The sequence below is a fragment of the Lacerta agilis genome, chromosome 6, assembly GCF_009819535.1.
Source record: "Lacerta agilis isolate rLacAgi1 chromosome 6, rLacAgi1.pri, whole genome shotgun sequence".
NCBI classification, from domain to species: domain Eukaryota; kingdom Metazoa; phylum Chordata; class Lepidosauria; order Squamata; family Lacertidae; genus Lacerta; species Lacerta agilis.
Window position 1 is genome coordinate 20,017,677 of NC_046317.1, and position 26,916 is coordinate 20,044,592.

The window sequence follows — 26,916 nt, forward strand, 5'->3', positions numbered from 1 at the left end:
CTATTAACAAATACAAAGCATAAAAACCATTTGAAAAGCAATTCCCATTCATTGTCGGCAGAGTTGTAATTTCACATATACTGGTACGGGCTAATTAACGACACAGTCATATGATGTACTGCAATCTCACATTCTGGTCGTGTTCTCCTTTAATTGCTGTATTTGTTTTGCCAAGGCCTTAAATGCTTTGGCAAAATGTTTTGCTGGCTGTAGTTTTCCTCCACGTATGCTAAATCTCTTTGCTAGTATGCTTAGAACGTCTTAATGACTCCCCCCCCAAAAAAATCTTATCAAATATACAAGTAGACAAGAGGAACATTCCAACACAGGGTAATCTCACAGAGCTCTGTGTGTTTTAACAGACAGATCCCTCAAAGGAGCAGAAATCAAGCTGCAGCCATATGAATGTGCTTACCATTTTACAGGCTTGGCTGTTGTCGGAGGATGAGGTCTGTGAAGTAGAAAAAGACAGAAATTACTCCCTGAATTAACACAACTAATATGCTAACTTGCAGTAATTTCCGCATCTGTTTAAAAGTTTATCTGATGAGCATAAGGTTACCTTAAAGACCAAACAAAACATTTATTTGCAAAAATAAACAGTGAAATAGTTAGGAGCAGGGGTTTATGCATAGTACAGGTTACTATCTGTAATAATTTACATTTTGTGAATTTCCTCAGTACTGATATACAGCTGCAGACACATATACACTGGTGTTTTGTTTTGTTTTACAAATGCTTGGTCCTTAAAGCAGTTATTGGAAGTTTGATGCATTATTGGTCGTTCAGATAGTCTTCCTTCCAAACTTATTTCTGGACGAAAGGCCAATGTGTGGGTTAGCTGGTATCCAACCCAGAGGTGAAACAGCACTTACCTTATCACAAACTTTGCCCAGGTCGTCCACTATAATTGGGGGAGACTAGAAGCCATTGTAAAACAAATCTTCAAATGCAATATAACACCATGTTAGAATAAAATCCTGCACGCATTACAGTCAAGACTGTTGTTAATCAAATTTTCTGATCTCGAATATAAACACTAATTGGTTTTGTGATGCGAAGTGAACATTACCGAGAAACACAACTGTGTATAATTTTTGTCACTTAGAGGGTTTAGTGCAAGCTACACTATAGTTACCTGGATGTTATTCGGATGTCATCTGGGGTTTGAGCCCTGTGGGGAGAAGATGATGATGATGATGATGATGATGATGATGATGATGATAACAACACAACAACAACAACAACAACAACAATTTTGCAATCAAAGTGCAGGCAGCAGCATGTTCTATAGCTACAAAGATTTCCCTAGACAATTTTTATTAAATGTAATTTAATAACAGAAGGCATATAACCATGGCAAACTAGTCACATGACACACCTGCCCAGGTGACAAAGTTGAATGGGAAAAATATATATTTGTTGCATGAACAGATGTATCGGCGATCTCCCTCTCATAAACCAAAGCAAGTTGCCACAACAATGATCTGTACTGTTACAAAAGCATCGGGGCAAGTGCAATTATAATTAAAGAGATGTAAAGAGATAATCGCAACTAATTTTCTTAGAAAGAGGATATAACGCATCTGAACTCTGCTTAAAACCATGAGTATTCTATAGCAATTTGCGTGCTTGAAAACTCACTCGCTTTCACTGAAGCTAAATTCTGATGTGTGTGAGAGAGATCAGGTCTGTTCCACACATGGTTGCACCATATCTTTATAAATTGACTTTTACAGGTCAGAATCCAGCATGCTCAGGGCAACTGGAATGACTAAACCACTGTGTTGCTGGAGGTGGGTGTCATTTAAGAAATAAAAGTCTGACATTCCTTGGCTCTTTGGGGTCCTCTTCACAAGCTTTAGGCTATGTTGTTGTATTTTGATTTTACAGATGGGAAAGTGAGGCTGAGAGATGATGACTGTTAACTTTGGATGGGCAATATCTCTACTTTGGTCTTTCTTCATTTCTCATTTGACCATATTCCTCCAACAGATCGCAACTTTTATTTATTTATTTTGCTACGTATTGTTTCTTCAGCGGCCAAGAGAGGAAGTTTACAGCTCTCATCCATGAGACATGGAGTTTGCTGAATTTCTTTCAATGCTGAATTTACTAATTCTTCACAATCTTGGGGGGGGGGGGTGGATTACACAGCCATCGCAACAGCACGTGCTGGTTTCATGGCTCCTGAACTGTTAGCGATTTAGACTGTAGCTCAGGTGTTTGATACATATTTCCACAGTACTCTGTGAAATCATGTCCTCCCTAAAAGAGGGCATGTGTTGTGGTGAGACCTGGAGACTGACCTCCTGGTTGTGGGTGGGTCTATTGGATAGCCACAACCCCGATTGGTAGGTCCCTCATTGCTGGGTTTAATCTGGCCAATGGGGGTGCAGTCTAAACGGATCGAGGGACCTATATAAACCCATGCACATGTCCCCAGAGCTTCCTCTTTCAGCTCATGCATCGGAACACCCGCCCACCTCTCCCTACTTTAGGGCATTTTGCGACTGACCTTGCTGTGCCGTCATCTGTCGTTGGGACAGGGGCACGGCAGGAATTTTCCCCACTTGGCTGATTGGCTGTGGCCATTTGGGTTCGCCTGCTGCGTAGCAATTCATCACAACTTGTAAGGCTGCGGATAGGCACTGGTTCATGTGATAGGGATGGGAGAACAGTCTCGCCATCTCCATGTGAAGGGTATTCCGTTAAAGGAATCCAGGGACTCAACATGGTTTGGTCAACCCCCAAAAGGGGGTTGTGCCTGTGTCTGAATCCAGGTGAGCATCTGGGGAGTGAACAGAGTCTGTTCCCAGGCTTTTCACCTGTCTCAGGTATTCACCCTTGGCTGACCTACGATACAGCTCTGGGTCAGCGCTACCTGCAAGGGTGTAGGGAGCTAGTCGAACCAGAGCCTATGCAACCACTCATTTTCCTGTAATCAATAAAGTTGTGGACCTAAATTCTGCCAAAAACCAAAACTAAAATTTGAGTCAAATGTGTCTTATTTAGGGGGGAGGTCTCTGGGTCTGAACACGCAAAGCATCCTCAGTAACACAGGATAATCTGCCAGTGCAAACAAGGACCAGGATCAAGCTGTTAATTGTTGCAGAGAAGCCTATAAATGGCAAAGAAAAACTAAAACAACGTACCTGAGCCTTGATTTTGTCCCCATATATAGTGCTCTGCAAAGGAACCGGAAACTAATTAGTTCAACACAGAGGAGTAGGCCTACCTGCCTTCTTGAAATACTTGCTAACTTTGTGTGTACTCCATTCATAAAGTGATATCCCTTGTGCTGTGTTGTTATTACTATTTGCTGGACAATATCCTGCTTCTACATCTTGAACCCTGAGTCATCATTACACTCAAACGGAGTGTTCTAAGCACAAGCTCTCAAGCTAGCAGTTCAAAACAATAACCTAATCCTCTCCTCTCGCTTCGTTCATAACTTTTTTGCATCATAGCGCTCATCTACAGTTCCTCTTGCCCCACATCTCCCCACCCCTGTGAGGAAAAACCACTCTTTAGTCCTCAATCGAGCAAATGGCAATTCCCTTAGAGTGAGGGTTCCTGCAGCAAGCAGAGTAGAAATGCTTACCTGAATGTGTTTGTATTTAGAGTTGGCAAGTTGCTAAAAAGGAATCAGAAACATTTTATTTGTACTGCGTATGCACACATCACATCATTATTCTCATAGTCATGACTTTGTGCTGTGATGATGATTAGGAAGAGAGGTTGGAAGAATGTTTCTTTTGTCAAAACAAACCAGCTGCTTGAAAGGGAATAAACCCAAAGCCGTTTCACGGAAATAAAAATGAATTGTTTATAAAGACTTTTAGGCATAGCGATGAAATGAGAGTGTCCAGCAAAAAAGTAAATGATGCTTTATTTGAACACAGCCCCCAAAGTTGTTTCAGGAATGAACTGTGCAAACTTATATGTGATTCATCAGAAGTAAGCCCCACTGATTTTATCTTGCTGAAGAATCAGCTAAACAAATTAACAAAATAGGTTGGTTTTTTTGTTTTTTGTTTTGCAAGGGGCATTTCATGAAAACCACTTCTCTTCAAATGACTGAGAATGTTTTTGCACAATTTCATACATTTTGACTGGCTTGGGCATTTAGTAAGAAATCAAAGCAGGGTACAACATAGGGTTGGCATATGTCCCGAATTTCCTGGACACAGCTGGGATTCGGCTGTCAGAAGCTGTGTCTGGGTGGAAATTGCTGAAATATCTGGGAAAATCCGGACGTAGGCAAGAAGCGTAGATTTTGTTGGAAGTGGATGTTTTGGCAAATTTTCTTATAAATTGCTCAAAAACGTGTTTTTTAAAAATAGATTTTGCAAAATAAAATTAGCAGCTCTAGTACAACATATGTTGTAGTTCCACAGGCCTAAATATCACTTCCAGAAATAATTCCAGCAATGAAAGAATTCTTGTGTTGAATTTGCTTAACAGCAAGAAAAATAAATATTCTTACCGATGAGTATGTGTTGCGCTGTGAAAACAACAGAAATACAAACAATTAGCCATTCCCAAATAACTTTTCCCACATTAATAAAAACCTCAAAGCACAAAATGATATTTTAAAAGAGCTTACTTCAGGTGGGTAGGCTGGCTGGGAGCATACACTATGACCTGCCAAAAAGTAATAATCATCAAATGACAAGTTAAATTGGGTTGAATTCAAAAGACATTTCCTGTTCTGCCTCAGGTAGCAAAACATCTTGAGCCATCCCTACTGAGGACAGAATGGCTGCACCGATCTTCACCCCAGCTGTTGCTTAAATCAGTAGGAAATTAGTTCAGAAAGAGATACATACCTTCCCTTGGTTTGAAACAGTTGAAACGGACTGTAAGGAAAACAGAAAGCAAACATTGAATACTTTTGTTCCCTTGTGCTCAGCTGACTGGGCTGGAAGCATCAGGGAGTACTCCCTATGTCCCCTAGGACAGGAATAGGGAACAGTTTTCCACCGAAGGGCCACAGCCCCTTCTGGGCAATATTTCAGGGGCTGCATGCTAGTGGTGGGCCGAGTCAGAAGTAAATGGGTATTTTAGCTTTCTATAGCAGGCTAGTTTCTACACCCACCCACCCTCTATCCTCCATCCAAGCAAGCAAGAAGCATTACTGGAGTTCAAGGACACATTCCAAGCAGGCCAAAACACTCAAGCAGGGTGTCAGTAGGGTTGGGGAGAGGAGTGGCCTATGGAGACAGTGTGCCTGTGGGCCACATTTGGTCCCCAGCCTTCAGGTCCCTCATCCTTGCCCTAGTACTCCCTTTCTAGGAGGCCTGCTCCACATTTTTGGACACCTTTGATGCAGCAGTACTAGTTGATTGCTCTGGCCTGCGAGAGCTCCAGTTGGAGAACAGCCTTTACCAAAGGTGTCATGGGCTTTGAAGAAACTTTAACTCAGGACGAAAGGGAGAAACGTGCAAAGAGGAAGGCATGCTTGGAAAACCCTCACCATGATCAATTCCCACCCGGAAACCTATGTCCCCACTGTGGAAGGATGTGTAGATCCAGAATTGGCATCCACAGTCACTTACGGACTCACTGTTAAAAGTTTGTTTATGGAAGACAATCTTACTCAGCTATGAGTGATTGCAGAAGAAGAAAAGAAGAAGAAGAAGAGAAGAAGAAGAAGAAGAAGAAGAAGAAGGGTTGATTGCTAGTTCCTCACCTGTCCATAGGAAGTGCCGCTACCATAGCTTACATGAGGCTACATAAAAAAGAAACTTCAGTTACTTCATGATAAAAGCCACACATTTCAACAAATTGCTACGTTATGAAATTAAACCCATTTGCAATGGTAACTTTAAAGAGAGATGGCAAGAATTCAGGAAAACGGTGTTTATTAAGGGACATTTTGTTGCCGATTAACCTTTAATTTAAATATGTAGATCTTGGGGAAATCCTTGTTGGTGGGGGGTGGGGGGAGAGAATCTAATTCAGATTTTAGACATCCAAATGAGCTAACGCTGAAGACACAATGTGGAGGTTTTCACTTGCATGACTATTCACTTGTTGCTTACGACACAAACCACCCATCACATATCTAACCGTAACTATCAACTTCTATTAGGAAAAGAAGGAGAATGCTTACATCGTAGCAGCCATACTTGTTGTAGATACTAGCAGTGGCACCCTGTATGGGAAAAAAACAGAGAACTAGTGTAATATGATTCTTTGTTTTGGTCTGCTAGTAAATGGATTTTAATGGCCTACAGTAATATGGGTTCTGGCGGCTGAGGATAACTGAAGTAGATGCAGGGGGAGGGGAAAGGTTGAATATATACAGAATACAGAACTCCCACAAAGGCTGCCTAGATTTTCAACTACAATAATTGCACAGGGACAAGGTTTTAAATGAGAACAGAAAAATGTCTGCTTACCGCAAGGCATCCACCACCTTTCTTGACACCTCCTTGGTACACTATAACTCTCTGTAAAGGAAGTAAGGACAGGTTATTTCTTTGTCAAACACTTTATTCAATGCAGGCATAGAAAACTGCAGTGTCTTCATTGCAATCCATCCAGTTTGCCTGGGCACGCAAATAGCTTTGCGTGCTGTTAAGATTGGTACATAAATGAGGAAAAGATAAGGGCATGGAATGCAACACATGGAAAACAAGGTACCGTGAGAAGAACCAAGGGTGGCAGCAGTGAATTCCTTCTTTGCAATTCGTATCGGACTATGTAGATGTATATTGTCACAGAACTGCACTAATTCACGCAATCAAGGAGTCACCGGAAGGAATCGTTGTACTCGTTTCTCTGTGTAGGTGTAAATTTCTGCTCTGAGCAGTTGCGTGTGGTTGCGCAAGACTCAAGATTATCGTGAAGGCAAGTGAGCCTATGAAATCAGTAACATATTGAGGAAAGCAATGCTTACCTGGCCTTGAGTGCTACCACCCTGAGAGGAAAACGTTGAACCCTGTAAAGTAATAAGGAATGAAAATGAGATGCTCTGTCCATCAAGCACAACTGTTAAGTAACAGAATTTCCATAACCCTCCTTCATGGCATGAACAAGACGCAATGGCTTATTCAGCTTACCCCGTATTTTATTTCACATTGTTCTGCTGCTCTGCATCATTTGAGCGGTACCGGTAATTCCACCCACTCTCCTTGGGAGTAAACCCTGTTGAACTTAATGGGGTTTGCTTCCACGTAAGCAGGGATAACTTACTTAGGCTGCTCATGTGATAAATGTATGTACAGTTCAAGATAGGAAAGGAGGAGCAATATGAAGAAGGGCCGCATGTCGCTCAGTGGCAGAACACCTGCACTGAGTGCAGAAGGTCCTGATTCCCAGTATGTCCGGATAAAGCTGGGAACATCTCCTGTCTGAAACCCAAGAGGGCCCTCTGCCAGTCAGCTTGATGGGCCAACAGCTTGACTTGGTATAAGGAAATGCCCCATGTTTCAAATATTGGACTCACCTGCCCTAGATTCATGTTTGAGTCTTGTGAACAGAGGCCATGTCTGATCAAGCATAGCCTCTGTTCACAATACCTCTGTGTGGCATTTTTGTCAGGTATAAGTGTTTGCATACAGAAATTAGCAGTGGTAATATTTATAGCAGTAATCCCAGTATATGGGGTGGCTTGGGGGTGTGGAGAACTAGCCCAAGGCCAGGTAGGGGTTAACTTTTCTGACAGTTAGAACCCTCAGGGGCGGGCTTAGCCTGAGTATAAAACACCCCTCCCAGTGGACAGTAAGGCAGTTGAAGTGTGGGCAGGAGGAAGTTAAGTGCGGGGAGTTAGAGTTGGAGTTGAAGTGTGAGTCAAGAGATAGAGCTGGGAGTTTAGAGTCTTAGGTGGATGTTAGCAGAGAGGATAAAGAGATTGTGAAACGCGTTGTTATTGATATTTAGTTTACTATTAGAGGTATTAGGCCGGTAATATTTAGAGGTATTAGGCCGGTATAGGACAACTGTTTTTAGCTTATTGAACAACCTTTTATTTATCAGCAACCACAAGCTTTGTACGCAATAAACATCTTTTAGTTCACAATATCCTCGTCTGTGGTGAATGGAGTAAGCAGGATCCAGCTAGTAGTCTGAAGGGCGGCAGCTGGGGACTGTTTGTCGTTGGTGCAGCACTCATAGACCGTAAAACGTCCGGGGGTGGGCTGTACAGGGCGAAGGGCCCGCGACATTAAAGTGGTGGCAGCGTCGGGACGAAAGATAGTCATAAAGTGGTGGTCACGTTGAGATCAAAGATCTAAAGTGTTGGCAAGAAGTGCCAAGGTACAAGAAAGATTTAAGGGTGACGCATTGTGTGAAGTGTGAGGCTTAAAGACGATTTAAGCAAACTTCTGTGAGACTCTACAATCTAGTCAGGAAGGGGATCGCATACACCTGGAAAGGGAGAAGGGGAATTCAGAGAGGAATTACCTGGCCCTAGGGTTGTGGTGTGATAGCGCCTAAGACTGTGAGATTGTGAGAGAGTTACAAAGATACTTTGCGTTTGAAACTATTTCAGGCAGAAAGGTTTATAGTGAGAGGTCGGAAAAGTATGCTGGATAAAGTGCACTGAGGTAACTTTAGGCGTGACTTTGGACCTAAACTGGGGAAACTGAGCCTGAAGAAATAGTTTAACTGAAACATCCTTGCTTTAAGTACAGAAATAATACCACCAAATAAATAGAAAATGCCACCTAGGAAGACAAAAACAGCTCTTAGGGACTCACAAGTAGAAAGCTCTGAAGACGAAAATGGGGTTTCCCAGATGGAAGAAACCAGTACTGAAACAGTTAACAAAAATCCTGCTGAGGGGACTAGTTTTAAAGCCTCAGAGGAATTTGAGAAATGGAAGTTAGAACAAGAATATAAACTGAAGGAATTAGAATTAAAGTTACAAGCTGAGGCAAAAGAGAAAGAAATGACCTTAAATATTGAAAGAGAGAGAGAGGCAAGAGCACTAAAAGAGAAGGAAATGATATTAACTATTGAGGCAAAAGAGAGAGAATTAAAATTACAAGCTGAGGCAAAAGAGAGAGAACTGAAAGAGAAAGAAATGACCTTAGCTATTGAGAGAGAAAGAGAACGGGAAGAAAGAGAATATTTACTAGAAATGAAAAGACTTGAATTATCAGCTGTAGAAAATAGAAACAACAACAATAGTTCCACACAAAATCCTAGCAGGGTGGATTTAAAAGATTCCCTGACTTCAAAGATAAAGACGATCCTGAAGCGTTTATCATTTCTTTTGAGAGGGCTTGCGAAGATTTTGAAGTAAAAGATGAGGAGAAAATGCAAATACTGAGAGCTCGTATTAGTGGAACATTAACAGAGATTTATTCTCAAATGCCATCTGATCAATCTAAAGATTTTGAAGCATTTAAACAGTTGGTTTATGTCAGATTCGGAATTACTGCAGAACAACTGAGACAAAAATTTAGAACAATAACAAAAGTGCGTGAGGAAACATTTGCTCAACTAGGAGCTAAAACTACAAATTATTTAAACAAGTGGCTAGAACAGGAGGGCGCTGATTCTGTGGCGAAAATAAAAGAGGTGTTCGCATTAGAACAATTTTATGACACGATTAATACCCATCTGAAGTATTTAATTAAAGAAAGACGACCTAAAACCATCCGGGAAGCTGCTAATCTGGCAGATGAAATAAATGAAATCCGAGAACACGCTTATGATGCCCCAAAATATAAGGACAAACAGTGGGAAACAAATAAGTTTAAGAGAATGCAACCGCCCACAAAGTTTACCACAGAAACTGCCAAGAAAATTTTTCCCGCCAATGCAAATGTTCCCCATAACACGACTATGACAACGGGGGAGACTGAGGGAAAAGTAAATAAATATAGTGAGGGTAAAAGGCCTGAATTAATCTGTTGGCAATGTGGGAGAAAAGGCCATCGACAGGTGGACTGTAGAACTGAACTCAGAACTAAGAGTGCAAATACTATCCCTCAGAAGCAGACATATTGTGTCCAAACTGTGGAGACAGAGCCAACTGCCAACATGGTTGCCACGGCAACCGAGGCCCAGTCTAGAGAACAGGCTGATGAGTTACCAGTGGCCCAAGTTGTGAGGTGCTATATAATTCAACAAGATGACATGCTATTACACAAAACAGGAGAAGAAATTTGGGTGAATGGTAAACCATATAAAGGCTTAAAAGACACAGGGTCTCAGATTAGTATTGTACATCCTGATTTGTTAAAGCCAGAAGACTTTATTAAAGGCAAAACAATCAGTTTAAAAGGAATATCAAAACAGCCAGAAATCTTGCCAGTCGCATTAGTTAATCTGACATATAAACAATGGTCTGGAAAATGGCAAGTAGCAGTTTCACCAGAAATCCCAGCTCCAATGTTAATCGGGTGGGATCTCCTTGACCATGTACAGAGTGCATTTGTAATAACTAGGGCACAAAAACTGCGACAGTTACCTCAGGAGGAAAGGCCTGATACAATTGTTGAACTGACACAAGATACAAGTATAATGCCAGTTACAAATAGTCAAGCAGCTAGTTTTGCAGCCAAGCAGAAACTAGATACAGATTTACAGAAATATTTTCAAGCCACAGCCGTGAATACAGTATTAACCCCTGAAAGCCCGGAGCGGTTTATAGTCAACAATGGGTTGCTATACAGGGAGATTCTTTTAAAGCCTAATAGAGGGGGTAATGAGATCCACAGGCAACTGATAGTACCTACTGAATTTAGAACCAAGATAATACAACATGCACATGGCAGTATCTTTGGAGGTCACTTGGGAATCACCAGAACCAAACAAAGGGTGTCCCAAAATTTCTTTTGGCCTGGGATGGGCAAGCAAATAAAGTTATTTTGTCGAACGTGCCATACTTGCCAATTACAAGGACATGGACAAGATATTTTATTAATCAGATCAGTAAACAGTGACAAGTTACAACTGACATGGGAAGGTCCTTGTAAGATCATTTCAAAAATGAATGATATAAACAATATAATTCAGCATGGTGAAGGGAGGCGGGTCATGCAGGTGAATATGATAAACCCAACCCAGTCACTAAACCATGAACCCAATCTAGACTACAGTAGTCACGTTATTAAAAAAGCCTGTGATATTGGTAAAGGAGTGTCTACCTGCAATGTGACCAGTGACCTATCTGTGAGATCAGTTAGAACAACTAGTCTTAGTTACGATAAACCATTCATCAGTTGGAAAGATAGAAAGAAAGACGTACTGGAAGTTATAGCTGGCATGGGGGCCTATCGACTTTCTATGAAAGTGAAAGTGTTTCCTACACTAGAGATTGTGTGGTGGGAAGATGGGTACCCTGCTGCTCATGCGACACAAATAAATGTCCAAAATGAATGTAGTTACACAGCATTAACAGGGCTACCACGTCAAAGGCATACAAAAGTAATCTTAAAATTGCTCGAAGTGGGAACTAATAAATCACTACAGACCAAAGATGAACTGACAACAAGGGAGATTGCTATGAGCAATAAGCAATCAAAGCTTTTTAGCCTACTTTTATTAAGTGATCACGCTTGTCTAGAAAGCTTCAACAAGCTGACTAAAAAAGAAGATATCCACAAACTTCTGAAAATAGTTCCCAGTGCATTTAAAAGCCAGACAACCAGTTCTTATGCAGCTTATGATGACCTGGAGATGTGTGAACAAGTCCGCGAGTTTAAACATTTAACAGAGATCCTGAAGGAGGGAGAGGTTGAACTAAGAGAGCTTTTGACCCTGAGAAACAAAGACTCTACCCAGCTTGGGATCCACAATCGTTACAGACGCCTCGAGTGCAGGGATCGGAATGGGACTGTGTCATCTGGCCGGGGAAGACAGCTTACATCCCATCACGTTTGGCAGAGAACAGACTGGTGCCCCGAGAAAGATACTTCTTGCGACGGTTAAGGACGATAAGGAGCGTGAAAGGATCCTAAACATCATCGCAGACGCCTTATCACGAAGACCCAAAGACAAAGGTTAAAATGGACAGTTACGGTTTTTCTTGCAATAAAGACCTAATGCTGCATGAACTATTGTATATAATGTTCACAACTATATGTACTTTTACTGGAGATATAACTGTTTATGCCATAGTTAGGGACAAGGTAAGAGTTAATAAATGTAATGTTTATAGTAATGTTTTAAACTGTTGTTTGTATCAGAGGGATACTTTGGCTAGTAACTCCTCTGATACAAACCTAAAAAGGAGGGAGGTATGTGGAGAACTAGCCCAAGGCCAGGTAGGGGTTAACTTTTCTGACAGTTAGAACCCTCAGGGGCGGGCTTAGCCTGAGTATAAAACACCCCTCCCAGTGGACAGTAAGGCAGTTGAAGTGTGGGCAGGAGGAAGTTAAGTGCGGGGAGTTAGAGTTGGAGTTGAAGTGTGAGTCAAGAGATAGAGCTGGGAGTTTAGAGTCTTAGGTGGATGTTAGCAGAGAGGATAAAGAGATTGTGAAACGCGTTGTTATTGATATTTAGTTTACTATTAGAGGTATTAGGCCGGTAATATTTAGAGGTATTAGGCCGGTATAGGACAACTGTTTTTAGCTTATTGAACAACCTTTTATTTATCAGCAACCACAAGCTTTGTACGCAATAAACATCTTTTTAGTTCACAATATCCTCGTCTGTGGTGAATGGAGTAAGCAGGATCCAGCTAGTAGTCTGAAGGGCGGCAGCTGGGGACTGTTTGTCGTTGGTGCAGCACTCATAGACCGTAAAACGTCCGGGGGTGGGCTGTACAGGGCGAAGGGCCCGCGACAGGGGGATGTTAAGAGAGAGACAGTGTGTGTGTTGTGTGTGTAAAGATAAAGGAAATTGCTTTCAGCAAATAACAGAAAGGCTATCAAAGGCTAACATGTCATTGTGCCGTATATTTTGGGGGAAAAAACAAGCGCTTACCTGGGCACACTTGCTGCTGCCTACATGAGCTCCTCCCCTGTGTAAGCAATAAAGGCATTTGATTTTTAAGGACTTTTGCAAATATAGTACAGTTTTAGGTTTAGTGAAGGAGGAGAGGAGAAAGCTCTTTCAGGCATCCCAAAGAAGAACAGAAGCAGGAAGATGGAGACAGGAAGTTGGAGCCACCCGCACTTCCAGTTCCTTCCCTTCTCCTCCGTGCATTAGGGCAGATGTAGGCAAAGGTTTCAGCACAATAAAAGAAGAAAGAAGGAAAAACAACTGTCATTCTGCCGGCTGAGAACCATTCCTGCTTTTAAATGCACAGTAATGGACACGATGCATTAAAAAAGCAGTTGTGTCGATAAGGGATATCATGGGAAATAAGGGTTGAAGGATTCTTACCGGTCCACAGTCTATTTTTATGGTAACGGAAGCTGACTGTAAAGAAACAAAATGAATACGATTTAGGAAAAGGGCTTGTGCTACAGCTTTTTTAAAGCGGGACGTATCATTGACATAAAATTAATCATGTGAACAGGTTCTGTCGCATGACTGTATGAGAATCAGTGACTACAATAGCGTGTGACCAGAGGAACATGGGGTGAAACAGCTGTCCCTTCTACAAGTGCAGATGTCGTAATCACAAGTGCCATCCTATCTAATCAAACAATGCACACTTAGACTTTTCTCGTTGGTTGTGCAGTCTGTGGGACTTAAAAGTTCGTCGTCTGGGCCAAATTCCAGCCATATAATGTAAGGGGAAAGTCCATGTTATCTGGTCTTTATTTCAGCATACCTCTTCCTACTTTTTGGTGGTACATTGCCTTTGTTAGTCTCATCTTCAACTTTTGTCTCATTGGAAAGCTTAGGAAACAGGACTATGCTAGGAACCAGCCAGTACGTTCAGCATCTTGAAAAACAGTCGCTCTGGAAAGAAAATGCAGTTGTTAATAGGTCATGGTTTGGATCAGAATGGGCTTTTTGTGCAGCATCAATAACAGGTTTTGCCTTATTGCTCTAAGGTAGGCTTTGTGGTTGCAGTTTTTTCCTATTAAATCCAAATGTATGCATATTTCTTATATTTGTAATGGACCTTTGTTATTCACCAAAACTATCATATCACATGATATGTCACACCATTCTGACATATAAATAGACTTGTTGAATCAAAATTCTCTCCTCCCTCCCCTTTTATTCTCTCCACTTTTGTAATACACCCATCTACCAAAGATTATTATAAATCCACATTCTATCTTAAGAGTGTGATTGAATGCAGGCTCCATCATCAGCCAAGCTTTTCTCCCTGGTTTTATTTACTATCTAGCCAGATGAAGAGTTCTGGAGACCTCAGAGTTTGCACACTATTTTATACCATTTCGGTTGGCCCCAATGTACATATTCAATGAATCACCACACCAGTAAACCAGATGGATCACTATGTCATACGTTGGGTGGCCAGATGGGCGAAGAAGCAAAAGGAGAGGCTCTTCCTGAGCCTTTAATAGTTGTGCAGAAGGGGAGTATCAACAGGTGTGGCTTGCATGTCACCCTAGTTATATGTCTATTGAAAACATGCAACTTTTCCTGCATGCAGTATTATAATATTTACTCTGAAAGCCAAGCTGAAGTTTAAAAAACAAAACAAAAAAACCTCCCCAAACTAGAGGAGTGTTTGTGAGTATCAGAGAAATTTTTGGGTTAAAAATAAAACCCCAAAAAAACAGAAAATCATAATGAAGCTTAATCCTTCTAATATGCACTTACATAAATTGGAACCTTTTTAGCATCAGGTGAACCCAAAGGAGATGATATGTGTGCTTCTCTTCTGAGCCCTTTGTGAAGTAACGCTGAATTCTGAAAAATTAAAGACAAACGTTAAGATTATTTGTTCATTTTTAGACACTTACTGAACTTGCTTCTTTGAAGGAAACGTCTTAACAGCAGCACTGGAGACAGAACTCCAGTTTACTTTTTACAAGAGGAGTAGTGTATAAATAGGCAAAACAAAAATAGGTACTCCAGAAAATGACAAAACAAGGCATTCAACAGCACTGTAAAGCCCTCTCACATGCTCCTGATGTGCAACTCAAATGTGTTATTCTGCATTGCTAGCGTTGTATGATAAAAAATAATTCCCATTGTGTTTTCTGCAGAAGCTCATTATTGTACTTCGCTTTGTGTCAGGACCATATAAGGGTGTTTTTTTCTGTCCTAGGTCAGGTTTCATCTGTCCTTTGTAGGGATCGCCTTATGAAAAATGAGACTATTCCCCATGAGTCACATGGGGAGCTGGCCATGCTGTAAAACACTGTTTCTGTCAGTTTGAATTGCATCTCCCTAGGGTGCCGTCTTGCTTTCTTTTAAAGTGGTGCTAATGGCCCAGCCTTGGGGAAATCACCATGGAGTCATTACCGAGCACACAGAACAGAATGCTACAAGGTTAGAACACTGAATGAAATCCAGTGGTTTGACACAAACAAATTATCCTTTCCCCTCAGGTGAACAGTTAACAAGATGCCTTTCCCACCCACTGCATGATCCAGAGCTTTTGTACTCCTATGTAAAGATCAGGCTCCTGCAGAAATAAATGTCCCCATTTGTTAAATGATTTTAAGAGGCTGAGCCCTGCAAAGGCAGCCCAGTGAGGACAAGTGTACATGTGCAGCCACCGTACACACTTTACGCAGGCTCACATAGTAAGAGAGTGGTGCCTGTTGTCAAAATGTTATTCCCTATTATAACACATCCCTGCTACAATCCTCATTAAGTATAACAGCATCTGCATTCATTCATAAATATATTGCAATGGTCCCAATATTTATTCTTGGGGAAAATCCACTGTTTATTTCCCGCTATTGCGAAAGTGATTTGTTTATTATTGCCGTCTGGGCCCTGGGGTTAAATCAAAGGTTGTCTTCCCTCTAGACAGCTCTGACTGATGTCCAGTGTGCAGTTTGGTACCATTGGGTTGTCTAAGGGGTTGTGTGTTTGGGCTGACTCTATGGTCACATGCTTTTTTGTATGCAGGCAAAAACAACATGGCTTCCTGAGAATGTTGAAACAATACAGGGGGGTAATTCAAGTATATGATGTTGACTGGATCATGCCATCTACATGCTGTGGCCCATCCCATCTTATGCTGAACCTCATTCAATGGGGATTTTACCATGAGTTGACCACAAAATCTATCATGGAAAGCGGTACTGTCTGAATTCTCCTAAGGGTAGTATATTACAACTTTGCTTTAATCCATTTCTCTGTTTGAGCAGGATCATAATTTCTAGCCCCAGGAGAATTCAGACAAGGATTCCACCCACTAAGAATCCTTTATCATGTACCTTATTGTGGTAATGTACCAGACAGATTTCCTCTATGATGGGACCAACAAATTCAACCATGTTAATAGCCAGGCTGAAGGAGTAAACACATACCGTCATGTTGTAACAGTCGTGGGTCTGTGTATTTGGATCTGTGACTTGAAACGAACCAACAGGGTTGTTCTATCAATGTCTCGGGCTTGTAGCATAAAACCATTTAAATCCAGTTCCTGGTGCTCCTGTATGTCAACTGGAGAGAAACACAGAACACGAGAATCATAAGTGTGGCATATTTTGCATTCTGTTTCAATAGCACTGACAGCAATATATGGATGGTTAGGTTACCCCTCACTTACACCTCTCCACATTTCCCTAATTTCAGTAATATGGGACATTTTTAGCTGCCGTAGCTAAATCTATAATATTTCTATTAAAAGCAGAAATAGGAGTTATGCAATGTATTTTCTGGTTTCCCAAATTCCATTCTGGCAAAAAGACTGATGATGGCATGGAGAAAATTCCCTGCTCCACAAGGTGTCCACTACATCAGTGTTTTTCAACCTTTTTGGGCAAAGGCACACTTGTTTCATGAAAAAAATCACGAGGCACACCACCATTAGAAAATGTTTAAAAAATTAACTCTGTCCTATATTGATTATATATAAAGTAATTCTCTTGAATTTTTCAATTTTCCCCACGGCACACCAGGCAACACCTCGCGGCACACTAGTGTGCCGCGGAACAGTGGTTGAAAAACACTGCACTACATATCAGTCGCTTAGCAGAAGAATACAAGCACTATCATGAGTAATTTAAAACAGCCATTTTAAAGAAGCATCTCTATAATACCCCTTTTGCATGCACAGGTTGTAAAAGCAGGAAAAATATGGATGGTTTCAGGGAATTAAAGTTATAGTCTATTTTGCTATAGTAATTTGGCATACACACCAACAAGTTGGTCTCATAAGATACATTATCTTTTCATAACTCACCACCCATCTTATTCCAGTCACCTTCTTCCCAAGAAAGTGTTCAGAATAAGAAGGATGGTGAACTATAGCAAAATTCGCAGAGAAAGGGAGGACACTTATGTAACATACCTTTTATTTCACTTCCTGGGTCGTACACCTCTGATGGCACAGAAATGGAATATGGCAATTCAGATTCCTGAGGGTGAGTTGGGTCATCGGGCAACAGAGTTCCACAATCTATTGAAAAATTCCTGTACGTAACGCTGAAGACTCTTGACATGAAGATGCCACAGAGCAGAAACACAACCAAGTGGTACCTCTCCATCTTGAGGGGGAACAGAGAACAAGAAACAGGTGAACAGAAATCTAAGTGACCAAAGCAGTAAGCAAACACAAATGGCACGACTCTCGTAGTAGCCAACCTCTTGGGTCAAAGCAGTGGCGTAGCGTGGGGGGTGCAGGGGGCCCCGGCCGCACCGGGCGCAACATCTGGGGGGGGTGCGCTCGCACTCGCAGCTCTCTGGAAGAGACTCGAGTGCTAAAATCCACGGGTTAGGGGGCGCAAATTACTTGCCTTGCCCCGGGTGCTGACAACCCACGCTACGCCACTGGGTCAAAGTATGAGGTGATATTACTCTGATACACTACAATACACCTGGAGCCCACCATGTGCCAAGGCCATTTTGGCAGTAGTAAAGGGCTGGAGTGGAAGCTGTCATTTTATTGAGGGAGCCAAGGGAACATAGAGAAGTGGTCTAAGAGACAGTATGGTGTCATTACAACAGCTTTGACCTCACCAGAACCCTTCTGGTCTAGCTTGTGTTCAGAGTGAGCTTGAATCCTACATAACATCTCAGCTGGAACTAGTCCAGATTCTAGTATCCTAGAACCAGTAGGAAAACACGGAGTGTGCTATGTCAGTTGTGGTACCTTGCATTGCAGGTTGGCCACTCACATTACAGGATGATGATAACAAAACACCCTGCACAGACATCATCTTTCAGGTGGCTCACCTGTACGCAATATCTATTCTGCATAGCCATCAAGCCTGACTGTCCTGATTAAGAAGGTGGCCGAGGGTGTTTTCATACGTCAAGTTTAAATTGGCTTGCCCTGAAATCAATGCCTAATGTGAATGCAAAACTGGCAATGATCAGAACAGGCATCCCGTTTCTCCTTCTCAGCTTATTGCCTTTGAACAACAATGGCACAAATTGTGCATGAAGGCTTCAATGCGCATTTGATTTCCTTGTGTGCAGTCTTAAGACATATTGACTTAATCGGCACAAAACTATATTAAATTCAAAATGGGGAATAACTGGCTAAGTAATTCTTTGTTATGGAGTTAAGGATAAGGTTCAGAAGTTATAAAGGACAGGAAAGCATGAAAACCAGTTATGATGACGATGCACGAAAAGCTGGCATCATTTTAGGTTTTTATCATCTAAGCCAATGCTAAGCAACTGTAAAACCTCATTGTGTTTACAGTTCTAGACAATGAAAATGAATGAGCATTTTCTGCCTCAATGAAAAATATATGTGAAAGGCTTAACAGTTTTCAACTATTTTGAAAGCATCTCAGCCAAAAAGGGGGGACAACTGACCCCAACAGCCACCAAAGATAGTGCAAGCAGCAAATTGAGCAATACATTAAAAATATGTGGATTTTATTAAATTAAATAATCAATATTAAGGGGATAGGAAATCAGCAAATGTAGTAGCAGTTTAACTAGAGGATAGAAACAGGATCTGCTCAGTGGGCCAAATCCCTAATTTCCGCACCCCCAGTGAATCACATTTGACAGCTGAGCAGAACAACTCCCCAGTTGTTGTTGTTATCATCATCATCATCATCATCATCATCATTATTTCTATACCGCCCTATACCCGAAATCACCAGCCATCATAATGACACCAGGTGACTGACACCTGTAAAAATCAAAGCAACTACCAATCAACCGAAGCCCATTTGTGGGAAGTGATTTGGATTCAACAGTGTGCATCTTTTTACCCCAAGAAGGTTTTGTAAGAAAGTCTGGACAGGAATTTTTAAAAAGAATTCTGTGGTTTCATGACAGCCTTCTCTAAGTTGTTTTCACATGGCCTTAACAATTATGACTGCTTTCACCTTCTGCATCATGTGTGCAATGAATCCACCGAAATCTTTTAACACATAAATCCTTAGAAAGCAACCCAACTTGATGTTTCACCTTAAGTGAACAATCCTCTTTTCTGTTTTCCTGATTCTTATTTATGAGGACTCACATCAGCTGAGAACCTGCACTGACATGTTTGATTCAGAACTCAGGGCATATTAATTTCCTTTAATTCATACTCAGCATAGCCTGATCCTTCCCATACCCACTGGAAAGCTACTCTTACATCCTTCATTTAATACTCTTCAGAACATGGAAGAGGGGGACATTTGCAGGGGCTGACAATGAGCACAGCCACATTTCCTCTTGTCCTGCTGCTTCCCACCCTCCACCGGGGGAAACCACTCAATCAGAGCAAATGGCAATTCGGGTTTTCTCCAGATTGACGTTTGCTCTGAGTTAGCAGTAAAGAGTGGGTTTTCCTTGGGAAAGGAGCGGGGCAAGGGGAAAACCACTCGGACTCATGCTTTCTAAGCATAGGAGAAGCAGAAGTGTGGACAAGCCCAATGTTCAACATTCTGTTGCTTTTTAGGTACATTTTTTCAGATGGACAGATGGAGAGATCTACACAGGCTTATGGAGGAAGGGGATTTTGCACCCGTAGGGCTCATCCACACTTCTGTTTGCCCTGTCCCATTTATTCCCATTCAGTGGGTAAGCAGTGGGTTTCCATGGGGAAAGCAGTGGGACAAAAGAAAAACATTATGGACCCATGCCTAGAAATCAGAAGTGTAGATGAGCCCTTATTCAGCATTCTGGATGTACTCAGTATTGTATTCACTCATTACATCTCTACAAGCCTGCCACATGGTCCCTAACTGGAGCCTGTGTCAATTCCCCTGACTGTCCGCATGGCAAAAAGAAGAAGAAGAAGAAGAAGAAGAAGAAGAAGAAGAAGAAGAGGAGGAGTTTGGATTTGATATCCCGCTTTATCACTACCCGAAGGAGTCTCAAAGCGGCTAACAATCTTCTTTCCCTTCCTCCCCCACAACAAACACTCTGTGAGGTGAGTGGGGCTGAGAGACTTCAAAGAAGTGTGACTAGCCCAAGGTCACCCAGCAGCTGCATGTGGAGTGGAGACGCGAACCCGGTTCACCAGATTACGAGTCTACCACTCTTAAGAGAGTGGTTAAGAGTGGTAGACTCGTAATCTGGTGAACCGGGTTCGCGTCTCCACTCCTCCACATGCAGCATTTTTTTAGCAGGACCTGCATAGGAGACACTGCTTGCCAAGTCCCTGTGCAATGTCCACACAAGGTTCTACACTTTCAAGGTGGAGGAAAGTTTCCTGAAGCAAAGCGAAAGGAATTCACGTGCCGTTGGATCCTATGAAAATCACAAAGCGGCATGTAATTCATTTTTGCACGTAGCAGCAATATAGAACCACTATTAAAGACTAGGGATGCGATGGGTCGAATGAAAAGTGGCTGCAGAGCAAGCCAGAGATCTAAGTTATATATGGGGGGGGGGGCTAAGCCTGCTCCCTGGTGGCCCTTGCCCACTTGTGATTCGCTGATTAGGTGATCGGGCGAGACTAGTTACCCATGCAGCAATCTTAATCCTAGAGGCTTCCTTTGCTGCCTAGGAAACAGTCCCTGGGACTTCCCATGTCAGATTCCAGTGCGCGCGGGGATGGCAGCCCGCAATGGTGCCCATCAAAGAGGGTGAGTGGACATAGAACCACTGATAAAGACAATGAATGCTATGGATGTCAGTGGGCTGCAGATGGCTTCCATGATATAGCTGAACGGCAGCAACTTTTCACATTCCAAATCACGGGAAAAGAAGGACATGGAAGTCGTTTGCACTTTTTCTTTGTAATTTCTGAAACGAGTGCTTTCTTAACGTGTGCGAGATTTTGAACCAACAAGAGAAGCGATGCATCTATTGCGGCATGAGTTTTAGTAGGCAAAAACCTACCCCCATGAGACGGATGCCATGAAGGAGACAGTGAAAGTGCTGGATATAGACACATGTGCACCTACACAAACACACAGAGGGACCCAGTTTGCAAAAATGTTTGCAAAGGGAACGAATAACAAAAGCAGAATCATCGTACACGAATCGATCAACGGAAGTAAAACAGACTTGGATCAGTGAGGGGCATCAACAAGATCTAGGTGGGACCAAGCCCATCTTCTGAGCCCCATTTCGGATATTACAAAGGAGTATGGGTGAGTTGTGCTTCCCCACCCCCTGCTTAACACCACTTCGGCAAGTTCGAATCCCAAAGCTAGCAAACAAGATCCACGGACTGCTGTGTTTTGGGTTTACCAGCTTAAGTGACAACAGAAACCAAGCAGCCATGGGAACAAGTCACAGTGTCAGCAGAAAAAGGAGGAGGTTGCAAAGGCTGTGATGAAAGAACTGAGTCATGCCAGGGGAACAGCCCAGGAGGACCTGCTTAAGCTTTGCCGTTGTCACAATCGATGCAAGGTAGTGAGCAATCTGATGCCTGGAGGAACAATGACCATCCCTATGAAACAAAAGGGATGGAGACTGTTTCGCTCTCGGATGCCAAGGGAACTCATTCACATGGGATGTTCCGCATGGATTTATGTTCAGGTATCAGTGTGGTAGGTGTGGCTGCTCACTTTCCTGTGGGTATATCCACTTGACCCACCTCTAATTAAATCTTAAGTACGGCATGTGGGTGCTGCACTTTTAAGTGCTGTGATAAACAGCGATTTCGTATGAGCTAGTCTCTGTGTTGTTGAGATCTTTCCCTCTGACTCATAACTCCTAAGTAATGAGCCTCTCTGCTCTGTTCTGAAATGTGGCATTTAAATCAGGCAGGTCTGGGAAATGGGAGCTTTGAAATAATTCTAAACCTGAACTTTGTACTATCTTCCTTCCTCCCCGACCTGGAGGTGAAGGAGCAAAACACAGCATCCCTGACCATAATCAGCTGAAAAGGACCACTTCATATACTGCGGTTGCTGGTGTGTGTGTTTTTAGGTGAGTATAACCTAAGATGGTTTAAGAGTACACATAAGAATGTGAAGCATAAATGTGACAAACATCAGCATCATTTCAGCTGGTGTCTGTTGCATTTTACATGTGCAGTTAGCATTTGCATGTTCTGGTCCTGCAGGGACATGTGGGTGGGGGGCAGGGGACCTTGTGTCCTTGTTCTTCTCCAAGCAATGGGCTGGACTGGAGGAGAAGCAATTGCCCACTCTACCCAAAACGGAAAGGAAACTCAAGTATGGCTGAGAGAGCTTGATTAGTGCATGACTGTTTGGCCATACAGAAGTGTACAGAAGAACCAGGATATAGCACCCTCTTATGTTCCAAATCAAGACAGGGAAAATTATTTTCCTCTGCAAATCCATATTCCTGACCAACTTTCCAGATCACTTCATGAATTTGATGAAATTTTCTGTAGATCTCAAATGTTTATGCCACAATAAATACGACAGACTCTTAAGTTCACCTCTGGACGATCGGTATTTTTTGTGGTAGGGATTCGATTGCATGGCAGAAATTAAGTCTTGCACAATTAAAATGGATTAAAATCCTCTGGTGCAACAAATCTCCACTCCCTTTTTTAAAGAAAAGTTCCTCTTTCAGTTAGGAAAGCAAAGTGCACCAAAAAGGATAGGATAGTGATTGGTTGATGAGAAGACATGCAACTTCGCTGCAGGCAAATCATGATTGAATACTCTGTTAAAGTGGACATCGTATAATCTTCATGCAAGCTTTGTGCCAGCAAATCAGGATGAGTGTTCATTAAACAGGAGTTCTAAGATGCAACAGGCCTTTTGATTATATTTCCTACAACAAGCTCACCCCTATTTTATACCATTGCCAATTCCAGAACCTCAAAATTCTTCGTCGTTCTTTCCAGAACTCTTGAAGGGGCTGGAAGTCCCATGCTCAGGTTTACTGGGCTGGTTGCTGTTGTAGGTGAGGGTGGCAGCAAGTGGTTTGCTATGTGCCTACTCTTGCAGAGGACATAGCACTGGGCAGGATCTCAATCACGGGGATGGGGACCCCCATGTTGGGTCTTGAGGTGATCCACCAAGCAGCCCATCATAGCTCCCGTGGAGCTCAGCCTGGTGTCACTCAACTCAGGTTGCCAGCGGGATCCCGTGCATGGCTTGCACCATGTTGGGTCCTCCCCACTGGTTAACTCCCATTTCATTCCTCAGCTGGCATTCTGGGATGGGTTTTCTGTGAAAAGAACATCACATGTTCACAGCAGAGAACATGCCATGCCAACCCCACAATTACGTTGTGGCCTATTTTAACCCACACGTGTGTTTTGGGTCTTATTGTAGCCTGACCTTGTCTCTGGAGCAGCTTAATGTGCCTGCCCCACAACTTCTGTACTCCCTCTGCTTTTTCTCACAGCAGCGCCACAAGCCACTTCACCTCAGGAAAATGTCTGTAGATGTTTTAATGGCTGGCATGTCCTTCATCTTCTCAACTTTGTGCACCAATGAACTCAGGTCTATCAACTGCTCTGCACACCACTCAGCCTTATTAAAGATATGTGATCTTTCGCTCTTCTCACTTTCCCTTTCAGCATCTGCTTTCATGTACAAACAAACAACAACAACAACAACAACAACAACAACATAGCAGCCTTTCCCAGTCAATTTTATTTTGTCTGTAATGCTGCTTGAGGAGGGGCTACAACCAGGGCAGGGAGGAAATATAAAACCAAAACTCCTTCGCACATCAAAACATCCCTGACTGGGGCAACCACAGCAGATACTGTAAGGCAGACCTTCTCTCCAGACTTCTACCGCATTCTGCCCTCACAATTACCCAAGAGATTGCTGCTGCCCATGCTGGGCACTGCCAACACGGTCAAAATTAAAGTTGCACCGAGGGACATAAGAACACAAGAAGGACCTGCTAGATCAGGCCAAAGGACCATTTGGTTGAACACCCTGTTCTCACAGCAGTAGCCAACTAGGTGCCCATACAAAGTCCACTAGCAACTTGAGTGCAACTTGCATTCTCCCTACCTGCGGCTTCCAGCAACTCGTATCTAGAAGGGTATTGTCTCTGACAGTGGAGGTAGAACATCGCCACCAGAGTTGGAGCCCCAGATTCTCATTTGTTTGCTCCACATGTCTACCAACACTGGCTCATACAATTAACATGTGAGGTGGTAAACATATTCTGTATCTGCAGTCTATGTTCCACTTCAAATTGCATAGCGAGGAGCTGAACGCCCCTCCATATGCGAAGCAAGTATTATTATTATTATTATTATTATTATTATTATTATTATTATTTATTAATTTATTATTTATACCCCGCCCATCTGGCTGGGTTTAGACACAAAAAGTAGATGTTGGGGGAAACGACTAAAGAATTGCCTTTTCCCTGATATTTTAATTTTGCATGCAATGATTTCCCCTCCACCCACCCATGGCAAAGTATTCAACCATACAATTACTCCCCCCACCCCCACCCCTCACAACACACACATTATGAAGTTTTACCACTTCACCTACAGCAGTTTCAAACATGTTTCTCTGGGCCACACTTCAGAATAAAAAGTTGCTTGTGCCCCACACCAATTTTTTTATTGATAAGCAAGACAATGGAAAACACAACTAGGGTTGCCCTCAGTCTCACTTGACGCTCTTCCTTTCTTTTTGAAAAGATCTCTATCCATATTCTGCAAATATAATTATTATTTTTTGATACTATACTACACTGAAATATCCTTCCTTTGATTGTCCTTAATCTTCCTGCCACACTTGCCATCTTCTCTTGCCACACCAGTTCTGGCTTGCCAAACCCTTTGAGAACCACTGACACATAGTTTGCTCAGACTGAGGTCTTAACACAGCTGGAACTAATCCACAAATGGTTGTGTTCTTCCATTATATATATATAAAAAAGAATGTTGTGCAAAGATACCAAGTGGATATCCTATGCACAAAGTTATCATGTATATCTTTTGCATAATATTACAAAGGATGTTTGGAGATTAAAAATAATAATAATAATTTTGGACTTTTTGATACTGGCCTGAAAATAAATGTTAACCAAAAGGAAATGGGTGACATTCACATGGGAAGAAATGTATCCAAAATTTCAGAAAAACTATCACGGAAGGAAAGACTGCAGACATTGAATTGGCCAAAGTGTGCAAAAGGAAAATAAACGCTGTACTATATTTTGTCCTTGTATTGAAAGCATTCTGAGTCTTATTGCCCTCGACCACAGCACTGTCAAATCATTTACCCAAAACATCCAACCACTTATAATTTAGCATTACTTCATAGCAATATATATGCTTACATATACAACATAGTTGGGAGCCTCAACTGCAGGCATTAGATAATTTCATCCCCATGGAAAAAACCTAAATAAGAGCACACTCAATAAGCCACATGCTTTTTTTGTTTTTGACACTGTCCCAATTGCACATTTCTCAGCCAGATTTCCACCCAGCTTCAGTATTTCTTAGCATAGTACAACCTTTCCCTTTAGGAATGAAATCACTCTAGAATATCCCAATAAAGCAAACTGCGGTGACAAAGGGAGCAGGTGAAACCTCTCCTCCTCCTCTCCTCCTCCTCCTTCCCACAAATTCCAACCAACACACCTTGTTTCTGGAGTGCAGATCAGCTGTGAGCAACCCCTGTGGTCAGTGTGCAGCAAGTGTACAGCCCTGGAGTGCAACAGCTGAGCTAAGAATGGCAAGGAAAAGCCTATCAGAGGTGGGTGGATACACCAATCACAAGCAGGGCGGAGAAAGGAAGCCAGCCAATCACAGACACTGGTATCACCTCCTCAACAATTAGGACATAGCAGGTGGAATCCTCCATCAAAGTGTGGCAATAGCCGTTCATGACTCACTCCTTCTCTGACCTTAAAACCACCTGTGTTGAAACTGGTAGATTTAAAAATGGAGCCTAGGGAGAGATTTTGTTTCTAGCCAAGGCTTCTGGTTGGAATGGAAGAGAAGGTAACAGGAAACCCAAGTGTTTACACATTTTGTTGGCATCTCAAATGAAAAATCATTTTGAACTTTCATCTCTAGGCAAGCATCTCACTGTTACTACTGCATTACTGTGAAGTGAAGACTAGGATCCATTTCGGCTTCCCCCTTTCTAGTGTCCAAGTTAAAATCTATGTTTATATTAAGCTGATTGTATGAAGAAGTGTGCATGCACACGAAAGCTCATACCAAGAACAAACTTAGTTGGTCTCTAAGGTGCTACTGGAAGGATTTTTTGATTTTATATTTTGTTTTGTATGTCATGAAGTCACTTCAGGAAAAATTACCAAAGGATAAATTACCAAAGGATAAATAAAGAAAAGGAAGGGAAGGGAAGCGAAGGGAGAAAATTAATATTTACAGGCAACATGACAGAGACTTTTTTTTTTTTTAAATATTGTCAGGCCTAGGGGTTTGCAGACAATGGTTTGCAGATCGCTTTAAACCACAGTTAAGGTTTGTTGTTGTTCAGTCGTTCAGTTGTGTCTGACTCTTCGTGACCCCATGGACCAGAGCACGCCAGGCACGCCTATCTTTCACTGCCTCCCGCACTTTGGCCAAACTCATGTTAGTAGCTTCGAGAACACTGTCCAACCATCTCGTCCTCTTCT

The 26,916-nt window shown here is 42.2% G+C and overlaps 1 protein-coding gene across 1 annotated transcript in view; it reads right to left on the minus strand.

Annotated features, from left to right (window-relative positions):
- The window catches only part of LOC117047867 (loricrin-like), a 48,513-nt gene extending 41,042 nt beyond the window's left edge, over positions 1–7,471 (minus strand). The window contains exons 1-8 of the mRNA XM_033151095.1: positions 7,457–7,471; positions 6,408–6,458; positions 6,119–6,160; positions 4,833–4,862; positions 3,605–3,637; positions 3,156–3,188; positions 876–904; positions 416–451 (exon numbers count right to left, since the gene is read on the minus strand). Coding sequence (XP_033006986.1) covers positions 416–451; positions 876–904; positions 3,156–3,188; positions 3,605–3,637; positions 4,833–4,862; positions 6,119–6,160; positions 6,408–6,458; positions 7,457–7,471 — 269 coding nt within the window. The remainder of the gene's footprint in view (positions 1–415; positions 452–875; positions 905–3,155; positions 3,189–3,604; positions 3,638–4,832; positions 4,863–6,118; positions 6,161–6,407; positions 6,459–7,456) is intronic.
- Positions 7,472–26,916: the final 19,445 nt, after the last annotated feature.